Below are 18,490 nucleotides of genomic sequence, written 5' to 3'. Positions count from 1 at the left end.
GGAATTTCAGCCCCACCCACCCCTACCAACCTCTGGGAAGAGAGGAGCTGAAGGTTGAGGTCAATGACCAATAATCAATGATTTGTCTAATATGCCCATGTAATGAAACCTCCATTAAAACACTAAATGAGGCTGGACACAGTGGCTCATGCCTGTAATCCCAGCACTTTGGGAGGCCAAGGCAGGCAGGTCACCTGAGGTCAGGAGTTCAAGACCAGCCTGGACAACATGGTGAAACCCCATCTCTACTAAAAATACAAAAATTAGCTGGACATGGTGGTGCATGTCTAATCTCAGCTACTCGGAAGGCTGAGGCAGGAGAATCACTTGAACCTGGGACGCGGAGGTTTCAGTGAGCCGTGATTGCACCACTGCACTCCAGCCTGGGTGACAGAGCAAGACTCCGTTGAAAAGAAAGGAAAGGAAAGGAAAAAGGAAAGGAAAGAATTGGCCAGGCATGGTAGTGTGCGCCTGTAATCTCAGCTCTTCGGGGGGCAGAGATGTGAGGGTCACTTGAGATGGGCATGTTGACGCTGCAGTGAGCTATGATCATGCCACTGCACTCCAGCCTAGGTGACAGAGGGAAACCCTTCCTCAAAACAAACCAGGCACGGTGGTTCACCTGTAATCCCACCATTTTGGGAGGCCGAGGCTGGTAGACCACTTCACGTCGGGAGTTCAAGAGCAGCCTGCCCAACGTGGTGAAACCTCGTCTCAACTAAAAATACAAAAATCAGCCAGGCATTGTGTGCATGCCCAAAGCCTCAGCTATTCAGGACGTTTAGGCAGGAGAATTACTTGAACCCAGGAAGCAGAGATTGCAGTGAGCCGAGATTGCACCACTGCACTCCAGTCTGGGCAAAAGAGTGAAACTCTGTCTTAACACCCCTGCCACTCCCCCCAACACACAACAAAATGTATAACGAGTTCGTACAAATGAATAAGAAAAAAACACAAAAAATGAAAGAAAAATTGGCAAAACCACGTAAGCACATCACAACACAGGAAATCCAAATGGTCACTCAACACATGTAAAGGTATTCAACATCATTAGTAATTGGAAAAATGCAAATGTAAACCAAGATTGAGGCCATCACACTCCTAAATGAACAACAATTAAATCTGAGAATACCAAGTGTTGACAAGGTGGCAGAGCACTGGAAACTCCTACAGACTCCAGTTGGAAGAGTGAGATGGTAAAGCCTGTTTTGAAACTTTGTAGTAAAGTCAAAATAACTCAGCTTATTACTCAACAATCTTTTTTGTTTTGGTTTGGTTTTCATTTACGTCGAGGTTCCCTTTGTTTCTATTTCTTCACAACCATCCATGTGGGGGTAACTCCCTCCTGTGTCTCAAGCCCAAATCCCACTCTAGAAATTCACATTCCCATTTCTTTCTTTTTGTTTCTTTGAGACAGATTTTCACTACATCACCCAGCCTGGGGTGCAATGGCGCAATCTCAGCTCATTGCAACCTCTGCCTCACGGGTCTCAAGTGATTTCATGCCTCAGACTCCCGAGTAGCTGGGATTACAGGCATGCGCCAACAAGCTGGGCTAATTTTTGTATTTTTAGTACAGACAGGGTTTCACCATGTTGACCAGGCTGGTCTTGAACTCCTGGCCTCAAGTGACCGGCCTGCCTCAGCCTCCCAAAGTGCTGGGATTACAGGTGTGAGCCACCATGCCCAGCCTCACATTCCCATTTCTGACTCTACAGGACACAGGTTGTTTTCTGTAAAAAGATGGGGTATCACTATGCTGTCCAAGGTGGCCTCAAACTCACGGGCTCAACTGATCCTCCCACCTCCCACCTCAGCCTCCCTAGTAGCTGGGACTATAGGCACGCACCACCATGCCCAGCTCTCATATACTTGAAAATACACAACAGATTTAAAACATTTGTCCCGATTACAAACAGTATAAACATACTTGTATATTCTAGAAACAATACCATACAGCACAAACGTAATCAAAACTAAGCAAGTCACAAAAGATACTACAGTCTGAATGCCTTCATACACAATTCATAAATAGGCAAAAATAAATTCTCCTGCTGAACATACATATGTTGGTGGTAAACTATAAAACTGTAAGAGAAAACAAGGAGGTCGAGTGTAGTGGCTCCTGCCTGTAATCCTAACACTTTGAGAGGCTGAGGCAGGCAGATGGCTTGAGCTCACAGGTTCGAGACCAGCCTGGGCAACGTGGCGAAACCGTGTCTGTACAAAAAACACAAAAATTTTCTGGATGTGCACCTGTAGTCCCAGCTATTCAGGAGGCTGAGAGGTGGGAGGATGGCTTGAGCCTGGCAGGCAGAGGTTGCAGTGAGCCAAGATCATGCCACTGCACTGTAGCCTGGGCAATAGAGCCAGAGCTTGCTTCAGAAAAGAAACAGGAGGGGGACCGGGCACCGTGGCTCGCGCCTGTAATCCCAGCACTCTGGGAAGCCAAGGTGGGCAGATCACGAGGTCAGGAGATCCAGACCATCCTGGCTAACACGGTGAAACCCCGTGTCTACTAAAAATACAAAAACTTAGCCGGGCGAGGTGGCAGGCGTCTGTAGTCCCAGCTACTCGGGAGGCTGAGGCAGGAGAATGGTGTGAACCCGAGAGCGGAGCTTGAAGTGAGCCGAGATCGAGCCACTGCACTCCAGCCTGGGCGACAGAGCGAGACACCGAGATACCGTCTCAAAAAATTTAAAACAAAAAAAAAAGAAAAGAAAGGGGAGGGGAAGGGAGTGGAAGGGAGGGGAGGCGAGGGGAGGCGAGGGGAGGGCAGGGCAGGGCAGGACTTTCCTAAAAGTGAGAATACTGTTTACCTCCAGCCAGGGTTGAAAACTTCGGTGGTTTTGAGGGTTCCATTTCCTGACCTGGGTATTGGTTACATAGGTGTTTTATGATTTTTTTAAGTGTATAAATACATTTTACGCACTTTTCTGTGTGTATGCTGTATTTCAGAATTTCTAATTTTAAAGTTTTTTATTTTTGCAAGGTTACATTATTGTTGCTCAGGCTGGAGTGCAGTGGTGCCAACATAGCTCACTGCGACTTCAAACTCCCGGGCTCAAGTGATCCTCCAGTCTCAGCCTCCCAAGGAACTGGAACTACGTGTACACTACCACGTCCAGCTTATTGTTTTTGTACAGATAGAATCTCACTATGTTGGCCAGGCTGGTCTCAAACTCCTGGGTTCAAGGGATCCTCGCATCTCAGCCTCCCAAAGTGCAAGGATAACAGGCGTGTGCCACCACGCTCAGCCGAAGATTACCGTTGAGTCAAAACAGCAGGTGCAAAACGCCGTGCATGGGACACTACCAGCCATGTAAAGAAGTGGGGTCAAAAGAATACATATATATACATTTCCCCGCATTTGCATAGAGTTTCTCCAGAAAAATACACAAGAACCTGCTAACATTGGGTGTCCCTGATCAAGGGAACTGGTTGTCCCAGACACGAGAATGAGAGGGAGCCATTTCATTGTAGAAATTTTGATCTTTTTTTTTTTTCTGAGACGGAGTCTCGCTCTGTCGCCCAGGCTGGAGTGCAGTGGCTGGATCTCAGCTCACTGCAAGCTCCACTGCCTCCCAGGTTCACGCCATTCTCCTGCCTCAGCCTCCCTAGAAGCTGGGACTACAGGTGCACACCACCACGCCTGGCTAATTTTTTTGTATTTTTAGTAGAGACGGGATTTCACTGTGTTCGCCAGGATGGTCTCGATCTCCTGACCTCGTGATCCGCCCGCCTCGGCCTCCCAAAGTGCTGGGATTACAGGCGTGGGCCACTCGCTGAGACCGGGTCTCTTAAAAACAAAATAGATTTGTGGCTGGGCACGGTGGCTCACACCTGTAATCCCAGCACTTTGGGAGGCCGAGGCGGGCGGATCACTGGAGGTCAGGAGTTCGAGAACAGCCTGGCCAACAGAGTGAAACCCCATCTCTACTAAAAATACAAAAATTAGCTGGGTGTGGTGGCAGGTGCCTGTAATCCCAGCTACTTGAGGGGCTGAGGCAGGAGAATCGCTTGAACCCAGGAGGCAAAGGTTGCAGTGAGCTGAGATCACAGTGCACTGAGGTCATGCCATTGTACTCCAGCCTGGGCAACAGAGCAAAACCCTGTCTCAAAAAAAAAAAAAAAGGTTGGCGATTGCCAGGGGCTAGAGGGAACATGAGTAGGAGTGGCTGCTTTATGGATACTGGGTGTCCATTCGGGATGACGAAATGTTCTGGAATAAGATAGGGGTTGTGGTTGCAAAGCTTTGTGAAAACTAAAAAGCACTGAATTGTGCACTATAAAAGCATGGACTTTATGTTATGTGAATATCTTTTTTTTTTTTTTTTTGGAGACAGTCTTAGTCTGAGCCTAGGGACCAGCTAGGAGCTTCAGGGAGGAGAGAGGCCTTAGAGATGGCAGCCTGAGGAGGCTGGGGAGACTGGACAGGGCCAGATCCAAGGCCTTGCTGGCCCTAGAGAAGGGTTTGGGCTTCCATTCATCATGGAGGGGGGCGTCGGCCAAGGGGGATGACACGTCTGATTTATCATTTGTAAAGATCAATTTGCTTCTGTGTAGAGAACAGCCTGGAGGGACAGCAGGAGAGCGGGCGGGTGTGGGAGGCCGGTGGGAGCAGGGGCCGCTGGAGGTGTGATGCGGACATGTTAGGGATGGCTGGGCCTGGGGGAGGGCCAGGTGTTCAAGAGGAACAGAGGAGAGGGGTGCTGGGGAGCCTCTGGGGGATTAGCCATTGAGGGGTGTTTAAATAAATGGCTTCGTCAATGCAGCATATCCGCTGAGAGCCACCGAAAGGGGCCCGCAGCCTGTGTGCTGACGAGACAGCCCAGTGCGTGAGGGAAAAGGAGCAAGGTGGAGGTTCCTGTTGCCATGCTCCACGCTGTGTAGGACATTAAAAGACGAGGGTGCGGTGGCTCACGCTTATAATCCCAACACTTTGGGAGGCCGAGGCAGGAGGATTGCTTGCGCCCAGGACGTCAAGACCAGCCTGGGCAACAAAGTGAGACCCTGTCTCTACAAAATATCTTTATAAATTAGCCAGGCATGGTGCTGCACACCTTAGTCCAGCTACACAAGGGGCTGAGGCGGGACAATTGAGAGAGCCCAGGAGTTGGAGGCTGCAGTGAGCCGTGACTGCGCCACTGCACTCCAGCCCAGGCAACAGTGAGACACTGTCTCTTAAACAAAAAGATGAGATCTGCATGCATATGCGTGAAGTTTCCAAAAAGGAGAAGTGCAGGTGGCTGACTTAGGGGCTGGGATTCTGAGATTTTCTTCCCCTGCATACTCCTCTTTCATTTGCAGTTTTTCTTTTTTTCTTTTTTTTTTGAGACAGAGTCTCGCCCAGGCTGGAGTGCAGTGGCCGGATCTCAGCTCACTGCAAGCTCCGCCTCCCGGGTTTTTACGCCATTCTCCTGCCTCAGCCTCCTGAGTAGCTGGGACTACAGGCACCCGCCACCTCGCCCGGCCAGTTTTTTGTATTTTTTAGTAGAGACGGGGTTTCACCGTGTTAGCCAGGATGGTCTCGAACTCCTGACCTCGTGATCCGCCCATCTCGGCCTCCCAAAGTGCTGGGATTACAGGCTTGAGCCACCGCACCCGGCCACATTTGCAGTTTTTCAAGACCACATGCATATTTCACAATGAAAGATTTTAAAGTAGATGATTTTATTCCAGTAACTGGCTACAAGAAAAACAAAGGGGAATCAATACAATTCCCAGGCAGAGCCAAACAGCCTGGACTGGAAATGCAGCCAAGGACAGAAACAAACACAGGCAGGAGGCTGGGAAAGCTCACGGCCCCCCAGGACGGCGGGGCAGACCTGGAGCCACCAGGCATTACTGCACATGGATCTGGTGTCTTCCAGGTGCTCGGGAAACACGAGCATTAGTTTGTGTGCAAATGTGTCATAGGCATGTGAAGACATTTGTGATCATCTGAGTCCATCTGATAAAAATATTTATAAAAAGTCATTAATTTATTCCTACAATCAAGATTTGTGGGCACAGTGAAGCAGGTTCTGCACATTTCATCTTCTCATCAACCCTGAGTAGTAAGGTCGATTGACATGTTACAGATGAGGGTACGAAGACACAGAGAGGTTGAGGAACTTGCACAAGGTTGCACAGCCACAGCAACGCAGCCCTGACAAGTAGATGCCAGCATGTCCTGTGAACAGAGCACACCTCAGTCCCGAGTCTCTGCTGCTGTGGGGAGTCTGGAGTCCCCAGCGCTCTGCACACAACTGGGCTTGGCAGTCTTCCAGGGTGCGCCCTGGGTTCACTCACCATGCAGTTACCAGACTAAGAGCTGGAGACAGCGGTGAACAGAGTCACCTGCCTCATGTAGGTCTGTGAAAGGCACTCGAAACGGCCTTTTACTTATGGGAAACTGAGGCACGGAACTACTAAATGAGCTGCCCAAGTCCCCACAGCTGGGCACAACTGTCAGAGCTGGGACTGGAACCCAGGCAGTTTGATTCCTGGCTTCTGTGAACCATTAGCCCCGAGCTGGGAATGCTGGCGGCATCACTCTTGGGGACAGGATGACCTGGAGGTCCTTTCAGCACTTTGGGTACGTCCCCACTGCCTGGGCCTGTTGTTTCTGATGAGGGCAGCTACTAACTTTATCGGGGACCTTCCATACGTGACAAGACGCTTTCCTTCTGTTCTCCAAATTGTGTCTTTGGCTTTCGGCATTTTTACTATGGTGAGCCTGCCTGCTTATTTTAATATCACATTTTTGCTTTAACCTGTTTTCCAATTTCCAGGCCAACAGACGTGATTTGTGTGAACAAAGCTTCAATAGATGGCCCCATCCAACACCTCCCTCTCCAAGATGAGGTCTGGAGGAAGGAAACGGTGCATCTATGTTTGCTCTGCACACTGGGGACTCCAAACTCCCTGGGGCTGAGACCAACTCTCCCCCTCCAGCCCTCTCCTGGTTCCTCCACCCCAACCCACCAGTAGCACTCAGGGACCAGATATAGCCTCCCCAGCCCAGCCACACAGACAGACTGGCCACCCGCAGAACAGAGGTCCACTAAGCTGGGCTGTGTTACGGATGAGACCAGGGGAGGCCACACAGCAGGGAGGATTCAGACAGGGATGGAAACAGCCAGCAGGACTCCACAGGGGGCTGGGCCTAGAGGGGCAAGGCTCCAGGGCAGGCAAGGAGGCAGTTAAAGGACAAGACCACCTGAGCAGCAGCAGCCACATCAGAAACCCTCAGGCGCCTGTAATCCCAGCACTTTGGGAGGCCGAGGCAGGTGGGTCATTTGAAGTCAGGAGTTCCAAAGCAGCCCGGGCAAAATGGTGAAATCGTCTCTACTAAAAATACAATACTGAACTGGGTGTGGTGATACCCACCTGTAGTCCCAGCTACTCAGGAGGCTGAGGCAGGAGAATCGCTTGAACCCAGGAGGTGGAGGTTGTAGCGAGCCGAGATCGTGCCACTGCGCTCCAGCCTCGCCAACACAGTGAGACTCCATCTCCAAAACAAAGTCTCCGGCGAGCAAACTCTCAGGCCTGGTGGGCCTCAGGCCTTAATACATTCAATATCCTCCATTCATTCAGCATCTATTGTATGCTGGTGTGCTAGACAAACCCCTTGCCCGCCAACATAGGAAAAACATGACAAACCTGCCAGCTTGTTGGCTAGAAATCAGTGCTGTGGACGACAACTGAAGCAGGTGCGAGGGGCAGGCCTCACGAGAAGCTGCCATCTACTAAGGTGAGCAGTGAGCTCTCCTTATGAAGGTGGAGTCCCAGTGGAGTGAGGCAAGCCATAGGTGGGCCTGAGTGGGACTGGGACAGCGAGGGTCCTGAGCAGATACCAAGTCACCCAACTCAGTTCTACAGCAACCCCTCAATCCGAGTTAACAGACCCAACTAAGGGAAGGACAGAGGACATGGTAATCCACAGCAGATGGGCTGGCAAGAAGTGGTCAGATTTGCTCTCCTTCAAGCTGGGCAAGGCTGGAGCAGACAGGGCTGAGGTCGGAAGGGCAGTTGTCTGCCCCAAAAGGCAGGGCTCCCAGCCCTCTATGACGCCAACCAATGGCAAGTCAAGACCGACAGTCCCTTTACTCTCAGTCACAAGGCCATGGGTAGTCTCAGACACGGAGTAGAGTCCTTCTCTGAATCGGGTACCCCACGATGGCCAGAACCAGGGGTGTCCTGGATGCTGGATCCTCGGTCCCTGGCAGTGGTTTACAGGTGACTCTTTCCCCATCCAAGCCTCTCTCTCGAGTGTCACGCTGTCTTCCAGGCTGGACTGCAGTAGTGGGCTCATGGGCTCACTGCAGCCTCAAACTCTTGGCTCAAGTGCCGCGCCCACCTCAGCCTCTACTCAACCTCTGAGGAGCTGGGACCACAGGGAGCACACCAGCGCACCCAGGTAGTTTTATTTTACAGACTGTGTCTCACTATGTTGCCTAGGATGGTCTCAAACTCCTGGCCTCACAACCTGTCATAAATGGTAGGGAGCAAACAGGCCAAAGGAAACAGGAGGACTGGGCAATCAGGAGAGCTTGGGTGACAGGGCGGCCCAGGAGTGGCCACTGAGCTGATACCTGAGACAAGAGCCAGCTCAGAGAGACTGGGGAGGGATGGGGACAGCTGGAGGGCTGGAGCAGGGGGACGATGCTAAGGCTGTTCAACATCCACTGGCTGTACCCTGGGGTTGCCACCTCCCTTACGGGTATGAGTCACTACCCAGCAAGCTGCCCATCTCAGAGACGAGGCTGCATCAACCAAAGCTCATCCCCTCCACACGTGGCTGTGCCCACTCTCTGCATATGAGTCACCTTCCTCAGGTGCTGCCTGTCGTCCCCCAGGTCTTGGGAACACCCCAAGCCCCCAAACCCTGCTGCAGCACCAGGGCCCAGCCCTCAGCCCACACCCTTCTGGGTTAGAAAACGCCTTTCTTCTTCTCAATGGAAGCCACTGCCCCAGCTGGGATTCTTCAGGCCACCTCACAATGGGACAGTAGGTCTCGGTAACAAGTCAGCAAGCTTTTTCCATGAAGACAATGACCCTTGCCCCAACCAGAGCCAAGGCAGCTACCCCACCTCTCCTCCATGGCCAGCCGTCACCTCCAGATGGACAAGGTGACATGCAGAGTTTTGATGACATGGCCTGAATGACAACACACAGGGTCAGAGCTCCCCAGAGCGCTTCACAAAGGGAGGCCCAGGCCAGGCAGGTGAGAAAGCCAGCTGACTCTTTATTGCTTTGGGGGCAGGGGGCTCAGGAGCTCTTGGTGGGGCGGGTCCGCTTCCTCTTCACCATCACAGGCTTCTGGCTGCGCAGGATGGCGCTGGCCCTGCGGATGGCTGCCTGGAGGGGGTTGGGGCGGGGGCAGAGCAAGGCTCAGCTCACACACTCCACAAGCTGTCCCCTAGGACATGCCGGGGGTGGGGAGTAGGTTGAAAGCAAGAATCCATTCCTCTCCAGCACATATGCAACCAGTAGTGGGAGGCCCTTCCCCATAGCACGGGCCACCCCCCCCGCCTGACCCCCAAACCCCAGCTCACCATGCGCAGGTCGGGGCGGTACTTGTTCTTGCGGATCATGTGTCTGATGCTGCTGAGCGTGGCGCGAGCATTCTTGTTGATGGTGGTCCGCACGTAGGAGGTGGCAGGCTTCCGCTGGCCTGGTTGGGGGTCAGGGAGGTCCTGGGGTCAGTCCACCTAACCTGCACCTTTAGCACAACACGCAGGTGCGGACAGTCTCACACTGAGAAGCTGAGCACCCCGGGCCCATGGCAGGCGCCCGGGCAGGCCAGCAGGTAGCTGTTTCCCCACCTGTCCATTTAACAGAGGCTCACTCATCACAGAGTACTGAGGACACAGCTTGTCACACTCATAGCCCAATTCTGTCCACCACGAAAATACTCCTTTCTCATGCCAGGAAGCTGCTGCTTCAGTTAGGAGCTGATCCAGGTCTGGCCAGAGCCCACGCTCCTGGCAATGGGTTATGAACAACTTCCCAGGAACCCCAGGCCCATCCCCACAGCAGTGGTTAAACATCAGCTTGGCTGAGGGGCCCAGCCTCACTCAATCCAGTCCCTTCGTCTAGGAAAGGCCACCCATGTATTCGGCAATCCAAGAGGGGAAAGCTTTCAGGACACCCCAAAACGGGGTCCCCAGGTGCCAAGCAATTGCCTGCTCCCTGGACTACGTGTCCCTCAGGCAGGAGGATCACTAGCCAAGACTGCGTTTGCTGCTGCCATTGAATCAATGGACCCTTGGCTCTGAAGCAGTTCCAATCAAGGACCTGAGAAAAACTCACTCTAAAAAAAGAAAACACAGCCCTGGCAAGAACACATGTGAAGCTGGACTCCTCGTCAGTCGCCCCCCGACTCCCATGAACACTCAGGGAATCCTTCAAAACGGCCTGCACCTGACAGCAGAACGTATGGAGTGGGGTCCTCAAAACCTCTTCTCTAACCTACACAGGCGGAATGGGGGTCAAATGGCTGCGACCAACCCAGCCTGTCCCCTTCCAAGTGTGGCAGCAAGGGCCCCTCCCCTATTGTGCCTCAATTTTCCCACCTGTGGGATGAAGCCATCCATCGCCACCCTGACTCGCTTTGAGGATTTCATCTGAAAACATCAACCCCGTGCCTTCACTCTCAACCACCACCGGGGAAGTTCAGGTCCTTTTTTGTTTCTCCACTTTACAGGTGAGGACACAGGCTCAGACGCGCGCGGCTCACAGAGAGTCGGCCGAGAGCGAAACCGGTTCCCAGACCAACACCCTGGCGCCAGGGATGCCCGCCGCAATGGCAGTTATCACTCCTCCTGCCTGACAGTTAAAAAATCACAGCTCCCTGCCCCGGGAAACGGGCCGCTCTCTGGCCCAAACCAGACAAAACTCACCGGATCTCCGCTTAATGACCACCACGACGCCTTTGCCGTCGGCTGCCGGCTCCACGCCCACGGTCTTGCGGTGAATCAGCCCGTTGTAGCGGAAGGAATTGCGGGCCTTCAAGTTATTGGGCTCCTGGGAAGGAGGCGGCACAAGGAATCGTGAAGATGGGACCCGGAGACATGCGAAGGTCCCGCCCGCTGACCCAGAGACAGGGACCCAGGACCCTCCTCCCGCAGGAGCCACGCATCCGGGCCCCACTTACAGTACTGTAGGTCTGCTTATTCCTCTTGATCAGGAAACTGGAGCAGTTCCGCACGACCATCCATTGCAGATGCGCAGACATGGCGGCGGCTGCGGGGAAACGGGCACGTGGAAAGCGTCAGACCCTGAGAACTAAACCGGCGTTGGGCCGGGGGCCCCGCTAGGACAGCAGAGGAAGTCGGCGACTGGGAACGTGGGTGAATGGGAGACCCCTGAGGGCAGACAGCGACCTAGAACTCCGTCGGGCGGGACTAAGTGACCTAAGGCGGCGGGACCGCACTCAGGCAGCCGAGACTAACTTCCGGGAGAGTGAGGGGAAAAGAACTTGAGAATTCACAACGACTTCAGGGGGTGGGGCTGGGGTCCGCCAAGGACCCTTGAGGCGCAAGGGGAGAAGGCAGGCACAGGGCTGCGAGGGTGCGGGCGGCGGGCGCGAGATGGCGGCCACACCAAGAAGACGGACCCTCACCTCGTCTCGCAGCGGCGACCTGAGACGGAAAGAGGTTGGGAGGGGGCGGGACGACACCTTTAATACCGCACACGCATTTCCGCTTCCTCTCTGGGCGGGCGCAACGGGAGTTGTCGGTCCCCACCTCCGAGGCGGCTCGATGATATTCGGCTACTTCCGCCTACCAATCGCTCAACGCTCGGGAATATTCGGAACTCTTCGGTTAGAGAGCCGAGAGCGTGTTCCGAGGACCGTTCGGAAGTTTTCGGAACTCCACCGCTGGATTTCTGAGTGGCTCCAATTCGAGAGGTCCTGGTACCCACGCCTCATCGTTGTCTCTCCGGTATTGCTCACCCAGCGCTTGTCACTGTGATTGGCATATGATGGGCGCTCAACGAACGTTTGTTTTATGAACGAACTGGTGAATGCGTGAACTATTTAAGCCTAGCCCCGGCACCTTTGGATATTTCCGGTCTTCGTAAGCCCTCGCGGTGATGGCCAATGAAGGCGCCGAGGCCCGCTCGGGCATTTTCGGAACCCTCCGGAAACGCTCTTCGGAGAGGTGTGTCTGTTCGGAAACATTCCGTCTTCATTCGGGATCCCTCGGCTAATCTCGGCAGCCCCCTTGCAGTTCGCCCTCCCCAGAGTTTTCTTGAAATAAAACTTTTGAACTGTTTAAGCCTGGGGAGAACCTACACGGAAACTTCTCGTAGACTGCCACCCCATGGGAGCACGGATGCCCTCTACGGGAGAGTTGTTTGGAGAGAGGGAGATTTGCATGTGGCTGCTGTTGGCTCCCCTTAGGATTCTGTAGATTTGCCAGTCCTCTTCTCTGCCCTCCACCTGTGCCTCCAGCCTGCAGTGTGCCTGTCACGCCCCATCAGCTCCCTGGGAGGTTATGATCCGTTGTCAGGGCCACCCTAAAGGGGCAGGAGCCTTGCCTGATATCCCTCTGTGTCCTCGACCTCACCCACGCAGCATGGTGCTGGGGAGGCCTCAGAGACTCCTGCTGAACAAAAGTAACGAGGGTGCCTGTGTCACCTCCCCAGGGCTCCTTAATTTGTGGTTACAGCTGGGAACTCCTTGGGGCAGGGGCCTCGTCTGGTCCATAGGACTATCCATAGGACAGTCGGGGTTCGCCCAGCCTCCTCCACGGGTGCGCTCTGGACCTGATGGGTCTCGTCCGGCTTTGTTCCCTTGGCTTTCATTCGCTGGGCACACAGGAGACTCCAGAAGACACGCTCTGAGTAAAGGAAACTCAGCTTCCGCTGAGCCCTGAGATTCCCCCTCTTAGACCATCCCGACTGCTGGTTCTCGCGTCCCAGAGCTCCTTGGCGTCTAAGGGCCTTGTCTGATCTGCACTGTCTAATCTGCACTGGCTTCGGGAGGCGGACACTGAGCAGAAACAACGCCACGCCCGGCTCCGAGTGTCCCACGCTGCCACCACTGAAATGCCCTGATTTTTGGCCATGTGTGACCTCCCTGGGTGGCACGGCCCCTGAGGCACCCGTGGCTGTGCGCCTGGCTACCACCGGCGCAGGCCTCTGAGCAATAATAGCCCCTGCACGGAAACCACGGCCGGGGTCGGTTTGAGCCCAGCCGGGCTCAGGTGACCAGGCGGGAGCTTGGCACACCTGGCGCCGTCCCCTGACCCCGCCCCGGGCCGGGCCGCACCCCGGAACGCTCTCTCTGGACGCCAGCGGCGGCGGTGCAAGGCCATGGCGGCGGTGCCAGCGGTGTACGCCTCGCAGGGGACCCCGCCGGGTGCACCGTCCGCGCCGGCCGTCGCGCCCGCACCCGCGGCTGGCCTGGGCCGCTGCCGGATGGCGCTGCTGCTGGCCGTGGCGCTGGACGTGGCAGGCATGGCGGCGCTGTTGACTGGCGTGTTCGCGCAGCTGCAGGTGCGCGGCCGCGACTTCGGGGACCTGCTCATCTACTCGGGCGCGCTGCTGGTGTTCCTGAGCCTGCTGGGCTGGATCCTCTGGTACACCGGCAACATCGAGATCTCGCGCCAGGAGCTGGAGCGCGACTACGGCCTGCGGCCCTCGGCGCTCGCCCGCCTGGCGCGCAAGCTCTCCCGCCGCTGGTCGGCGCCCGCCGCCGCGGGCCAGCGCCCCGCGCCCGGCTCCCGGAGAGCGAGCCGAGCCGCCCGCGCGCCCCCGCCGCCCGCAGGCTCCCGCCGCGTGCGCCTGCAGCTCGCCACGCTCGAGGCCGGGCCCGGGGCGGCGGGCGCGGGCAGCGAGTGAGGCCCAGGTGAGGGGCGGGCGGGGCAGTGCGGGGAGACGGAGGGACCGAGGGAGGGACGGGAATGGAGACAGACGGGGGAGCGATGGACAGACGGAGACACAGAGCGGCCATGGGGAAGTAGAGTCCCAGGGAGGGGTGGAGACCGGGACGGGCAGACTCTGGCAGAGAACCGCAGAGACAGCAGGCACCGGTGCAGACGTGGGGAAGGCTGTGAGACCCTGCCGCTGGAGATGGGAAGTGTGGGGTCCGAGTCACACAGGCCCCCCGCCCGGGGAGAGCCACACTTGCCCCAGCCTCCAGGTGCACCAGGCCCCATTTTTTTGTTTTGTTTTGTTTTGTTTTGTTGTTGTCGTTTGGGGTTGTTTTGAGACAGGATCTCTCACTGTCACCCAGGCTGGAGTGCAGTGGTGTGATCTCATCTCACGGCAGCCTCGACCTCCTAGCCTCAAGCAATCCTCCCACCTCAGCCTCCCAAATAGCTGGGAGTACAGGCGTGCACCACCTTGCCGGCCTAATTTTTGTATTTTTAGAAGAGACAGGGTTTTACCATGTGGGCCAGGCTGGTCTCGAACTCCTGAACTCATGCGATCTGTTCTCCTCAGCCTCCCAAAGTGCTGGGATTACAGACCTGAGCCACCGAGCCCAGCCCAGGCCCCATTTAATCCTCTCGATGTAACTGAGTCTCCGAGGTCACTACTATTACCATCCGCATTCTACAGTGGAGGAAACTGAAGCTCAGAAAGGCGCCACTTTTGCCGGGCGCGGTGGCTCACGCCTGTAATCCCAGCACTTTGGGAGGCCGAGGCTGGCGGATCACGAGGTCAGGAGATCAAGACTATCCTGGTGAAACCCTATCTCTACTAAAAATACAAAAAAAACTGGCCGGGCGTGTGAATGGCGTGAACCCAGGAGGCAGAGCTTGCAGTGAGCTGAGATAGCGCCACCGCACTCCAGCCTGGGCGACAGAGCGAGACTCCATCTCAAAAAAAAAAAAAAAAAAAAAAAAAAGAAAGGCGCCAATTTTGCCCAAGGCCGCACAACACTTAGGTGGAGGAGCTGGGATTCTCCTGACCTGTAGTCCTGGGAAAGGAGGAGTAAGAAAGACCAACTGAGGCAGGAGAAGGGAAGCCACACTTTCACTCCCCTTTCCCCTCTACCTTCTATCTCTTTCCTAATCACACCTTTCCAGCTAGCTGCCTCTGCTCAAAGACCTACTGTGGCTCCCTCTTCACTTTCAGTTAAACCGAAGCACTCACTGGCCTGTGGACCCCCCCATATTTTGGCCCTGTTTCTCCTGCCTCTCTGCACTAATGATGTCTCTCAGTCCACAGATGGCCAGTTGGTCCCTGTTCCTGCTCTTCTCTATACCAGGGGTGCCCTTGGCTGTCTCCACACCGCCCAGAAAACTTCTCACATGTTTAAGATTTAACTCAATTTCTCTGGCCTTCTCTGGGTCTTCATATTGTCTGAGCGACCTCTCTTGCTGCTTGTATGACCATGTGCTGTGTCTACGTTGTTACTGTCTCTCCCACCTGACAGGGAGTGCCTTGAGGGTAAGACCTAGGTCCCTAGTGTCCTTGGTCCTAATGTTACCCAGCAAAAAGTGTGAAATCAGGAAAGGTTGATGGTTGGGTAGGGAGGTGGAAGGATGGATACATGGATGGAAGAATGGATGGCTGGATGGCTGGATGGGTGGATGGACGGGTGGATGGATGGATGGATGAGTTGGTTGATGGATGGATGGGTGAACGGATAGATGGGTGGGTGGATGGATGGGTGAATGGATAGATGGGTGGATGGGTGGATGGATGAGTTGTTTGATGGATGGATGGGTGAACGGATAGATGGGTGAGTGGATGGATGGGTGAATGGATAGATGGGTGGGCGGTGGATGGGTGAATGCATGGGTTGGTTGATGCTGAGCTGTGGTTGGATCGATGACTGGATGGGTTGTTTAATGGGTAGATGTGGTTAGGTGGTGGATTGGTGAATGGACCATGAATGGATATGGTTGGGGAGGGAGCCTTGCCTGATAAAGGGACAAGAGCCTTTCCTGATATTTCTCTGTGTCCTCGGCCTCACCCATGCAGCATGGTACTGGGGAGGTCTCAGAGACTCCTACTGAACAAAAGGAATGAGGGTGCCTGTGTCACTTCCCCGGGGCACCTTAACTTGTGGTTACACTTGGGAACTTCTTGGGGCAGGGGCGTCAGCTGGTTCATAGGACTCTCCGTAGGACAGTCGGGGTTCGCCTAGCTTGTGCGTGCTCTCTGGATAGATAGGTAGATGATGATGAATGGGTGGTTGGACAGATGTTTGGTACACAGATGAGTGGATGAATGCATTTATTGGCACATGGATGGATGGGTGACTGAATCCATCTCTCAAATAGGGGTTTGGTAAAAGAATTAAACTCTTCTATCTTAGGACATTTTATGTAGGTAAATAATTAACTTTTTTTTTTGAGACGGAGTTTTACTCTGTTGCCTAGGCTGGAGTGCAATGGCACAATCTCGGCTCACTGCAACCTCTGCCTCCCGAGTTCAAGCAATTCTCTTGCCTCAGCCTCCCAAGTAGCTGGGATTACAGGCATGCGCCACCACACTCGGCTAATTTTGTATTTTTAGTAGAGACGGGGTTTCTCCATGTTGATCAGGCTGGTCTCGAACTCCCAACCTCAGGTGATCCGCCAACTTCAGCCACCCAAAGTGCTGGGATTACAGGCATGAACCACCACACCCAGCTAGAATTAACTTTTCTCCTATGCATCCAGAATGCTTCCAGTTGTATATTATTCTTTGTGAGATTTGAAGAAGTAGTCACCCCAATCATACGCTACATGTTGTGGTTCAGTGGAAGAACTGGTGTAAGAAAGCATGAACATCTGTTTGCACGGGTGAAGCATAAGCTAACATGAAGCTTGGCATAAAATGTGAAAATAAGCACCTGTAGTTACTGTTACCTTTGGAAATCCTGGCTGAGCACAGTGGCTCATTCCTGTAATCCTAGCACTTAGGGAGGCCGAGGTGGGAGAATTGCTTGAACCTGGGAGGCAGAGGCTGCAGGGAGCCAAGATCAAGCCACTGCACTCCAGCCTGAGCAGCAGAGCGAGACCCCATCTCAAAAAAAAAAAAAAAAAAAAAAAAAAGAAAAGAAAATCCCTTATGAGGTCGGGCATGGTGGCTCACACCTGTAATTCCAGCACTTTAGGAGGTCGAGGCAGGTGGATCACCTGAGGTCAGAAGTTCGAGACCAACCTGGCAACCATGGCGAAACCCCCTCTCTACTAAAAATACAAAAATTAGCCAGGCGTGGTGGCGGACACCTGTAATCCCAGCTACTAGGGAGGCTGAGGCAGGAGTATCACTTGAACCTGGGAGGCAGAGGTTGCAGTGAACCAAGATCGTGCCACTGCACTCCAGCTTGGGCAACGGAGCGAGTCTCCATCTCAAAAAAAAAGAAACGAAAATCCTTTACGTAGCTTAAACATCTAGCACAGCTGCACAGGCCTCCACTCTTGGAGCCTCCACCAAAGACTCAGACCACACTGACTCGAACGTAGGCCCCACTTACAAGGAAAATGGGCCTATTGAAAACCAAAACTCTTGCTTACTGGGGAGAGCGAGCAGCTTCCAGCACATGAAAGACAGAGAATCTGAATTTGAGCAGAGGGACCCACAGGTTCTAGCTCTGGTAGCCCCCACAGCCTCTGAGACCACCGTGAGTAGCCAGGCAGAGCCACCCCCATCGCTCTGTTGTCCAGGCTGGAGTGCAGTGGTACAATCACAGCTCACTGCAGCCTCGACCTCCTGGGCTCAAGCGATCCTCCCACCTCAGCCTCCCAAGGAGCTGGGACTACAGGTACCAGAGATGGGGTCCTTCCTATGTTACCCAGGCTGGTGTCAAACTCCTGGGCTCAAGTGATCCTCCGGGCTGCAGCCAGAATGCTGGGGTGAGGGTCTGAGATGAGGGCCACCATGCCTGTCTCCCTCTCTCTCTGTCTGTCTCTGTGTCTGTGTCTCCCAGGTCTCTTTGTCCCTGTGCTTCTGTCCCTCCCCTTCTGCCTGTGCGTCTTCCTCTCTCTTTTGCATCTCCCCGTTTCTGCCTCTCCCTGGCTTGCATTCCCGGTCTGCTACCCATGGATTCCAGTGCGTTAACGGCACACACGCATGCACACACTTAGCAAATGGGGGCATGCAGGGACGAAGGAACAAGTGTGTGGGTCCATGTGAGGGGCAAGGGTGGGTGGACAGGGCTCCCTGCCTCTGCCCCCCAGGCAGAGAGCCCGGAACACAGGGATGCGGGGGGTTCCTGAGCCGTCACTCACTCCACCCTCCCTCCTGCAGACAACCCCTCGGCTCCAGCTGTCAGGACCGGACTGCAGTGTGCAGCTGCCTCTACATCCGTGGCCAGCAGGACGCTCCCTGTCCCCCCTCCCTCCTCACTTGGATAAAAAGCAGATTTGCCTCAGCGCTGCATGTTTGTCTGGGAGAGGGACCCTGCTGGGGTGGGAACGGAGACAAGATGGCTTGCTTCCTTCTAGCACCCAGGTGGGGCCTGGCCACACCTGAGGTGAGGCTGCCCCTGCCCTGGGGAGACCGGGAGCCCTGGGGATATAGGAGCCCAGCCTTATACTGGCCCCTTCTCAGAGGG

General features: G+C 54.6%; 2 protein-coding genes across 20 annotated transcripts in view; one reads left to right on the top strand and one right to left on the bottom strand.

The window, feature by feature from the left end:
* Positions 1-9,212: 9,212 nt before the first annotated feature.
* The window catches only part of LOC126943250 (60S ribosomal protein L28), a 108,513-nt gene continuing 99,235 nt past the window's right edge, over positions 9,213-18,490 (bottom strand). For 18 of the 19 annotated variants that reach the window (XM_050771834.1, XM_050771837.1, XM_050771832.1 and 15 more), the window contains exons 2-5: positions 11,612-11,637; positions 11,144-11,232; positions 10,890-11,013; positions 9,213-9,661 (exon numbers count right to left, since the gene is read on the bottom strand). In XM_050771834.1, coding sequence (XP_050627791.1) covers positions 9,384-9,661; positions 10,890-11,013; positions 11,144-11,224 — 483 coding nt within the window. In that variant the 5' untranslated portion in view covers positions 11,225-11,232; positions 11,612-11,637 and the 3' untranslated portion in view covers positions 9,213-9,383. Of the gene's footprint in view, positions 9,662-10,889; positions 11,014-11,143; positions 11,233-11,611; positions 11,644-18,490 lie in introns of all 19 variants that reach the window. The other variant, XM_050771819.1, reaches the window with a different exon arrangement.
* Positions 11,668-18,307, top strand: TMEM238 (transmembrane protein 238). Its single transcript, XM_050771855.1, has 2 exons — positions 11,668-13,843; positions 18,184-18,307. Exon 1 carries the CDS (start codon positions 13,309-13,311, stop codon positions 13,834-13,836), a length of 528 nt encoding a protein of 175 aa, XP_050627812.1. The 5' UTR covers positions 11,668-13,308; the 3' UTR covers positions 13,837-13,843; positions 18,184-18,307.

This window comes from Macaca thibetana, chromosome 19, assembly GCF_024542745.1.
Source record: "Macaca thibetana thibetana isolate TM-01 chromosome 19, ASM2454274v1, whole genome shotgun sequence".
Classification (NCBI taxonomy): domain Eukaryota; kingdom Metazoa; phylum Chordata; class Mammalia; order Primates; family Cercopithecidae; genus Macaca; species Macaca thibetana.
Note: the sequence above shows the minus strand (reverse complement) of the source record. Positions and strands in the feature narration are given on the sequence as shown.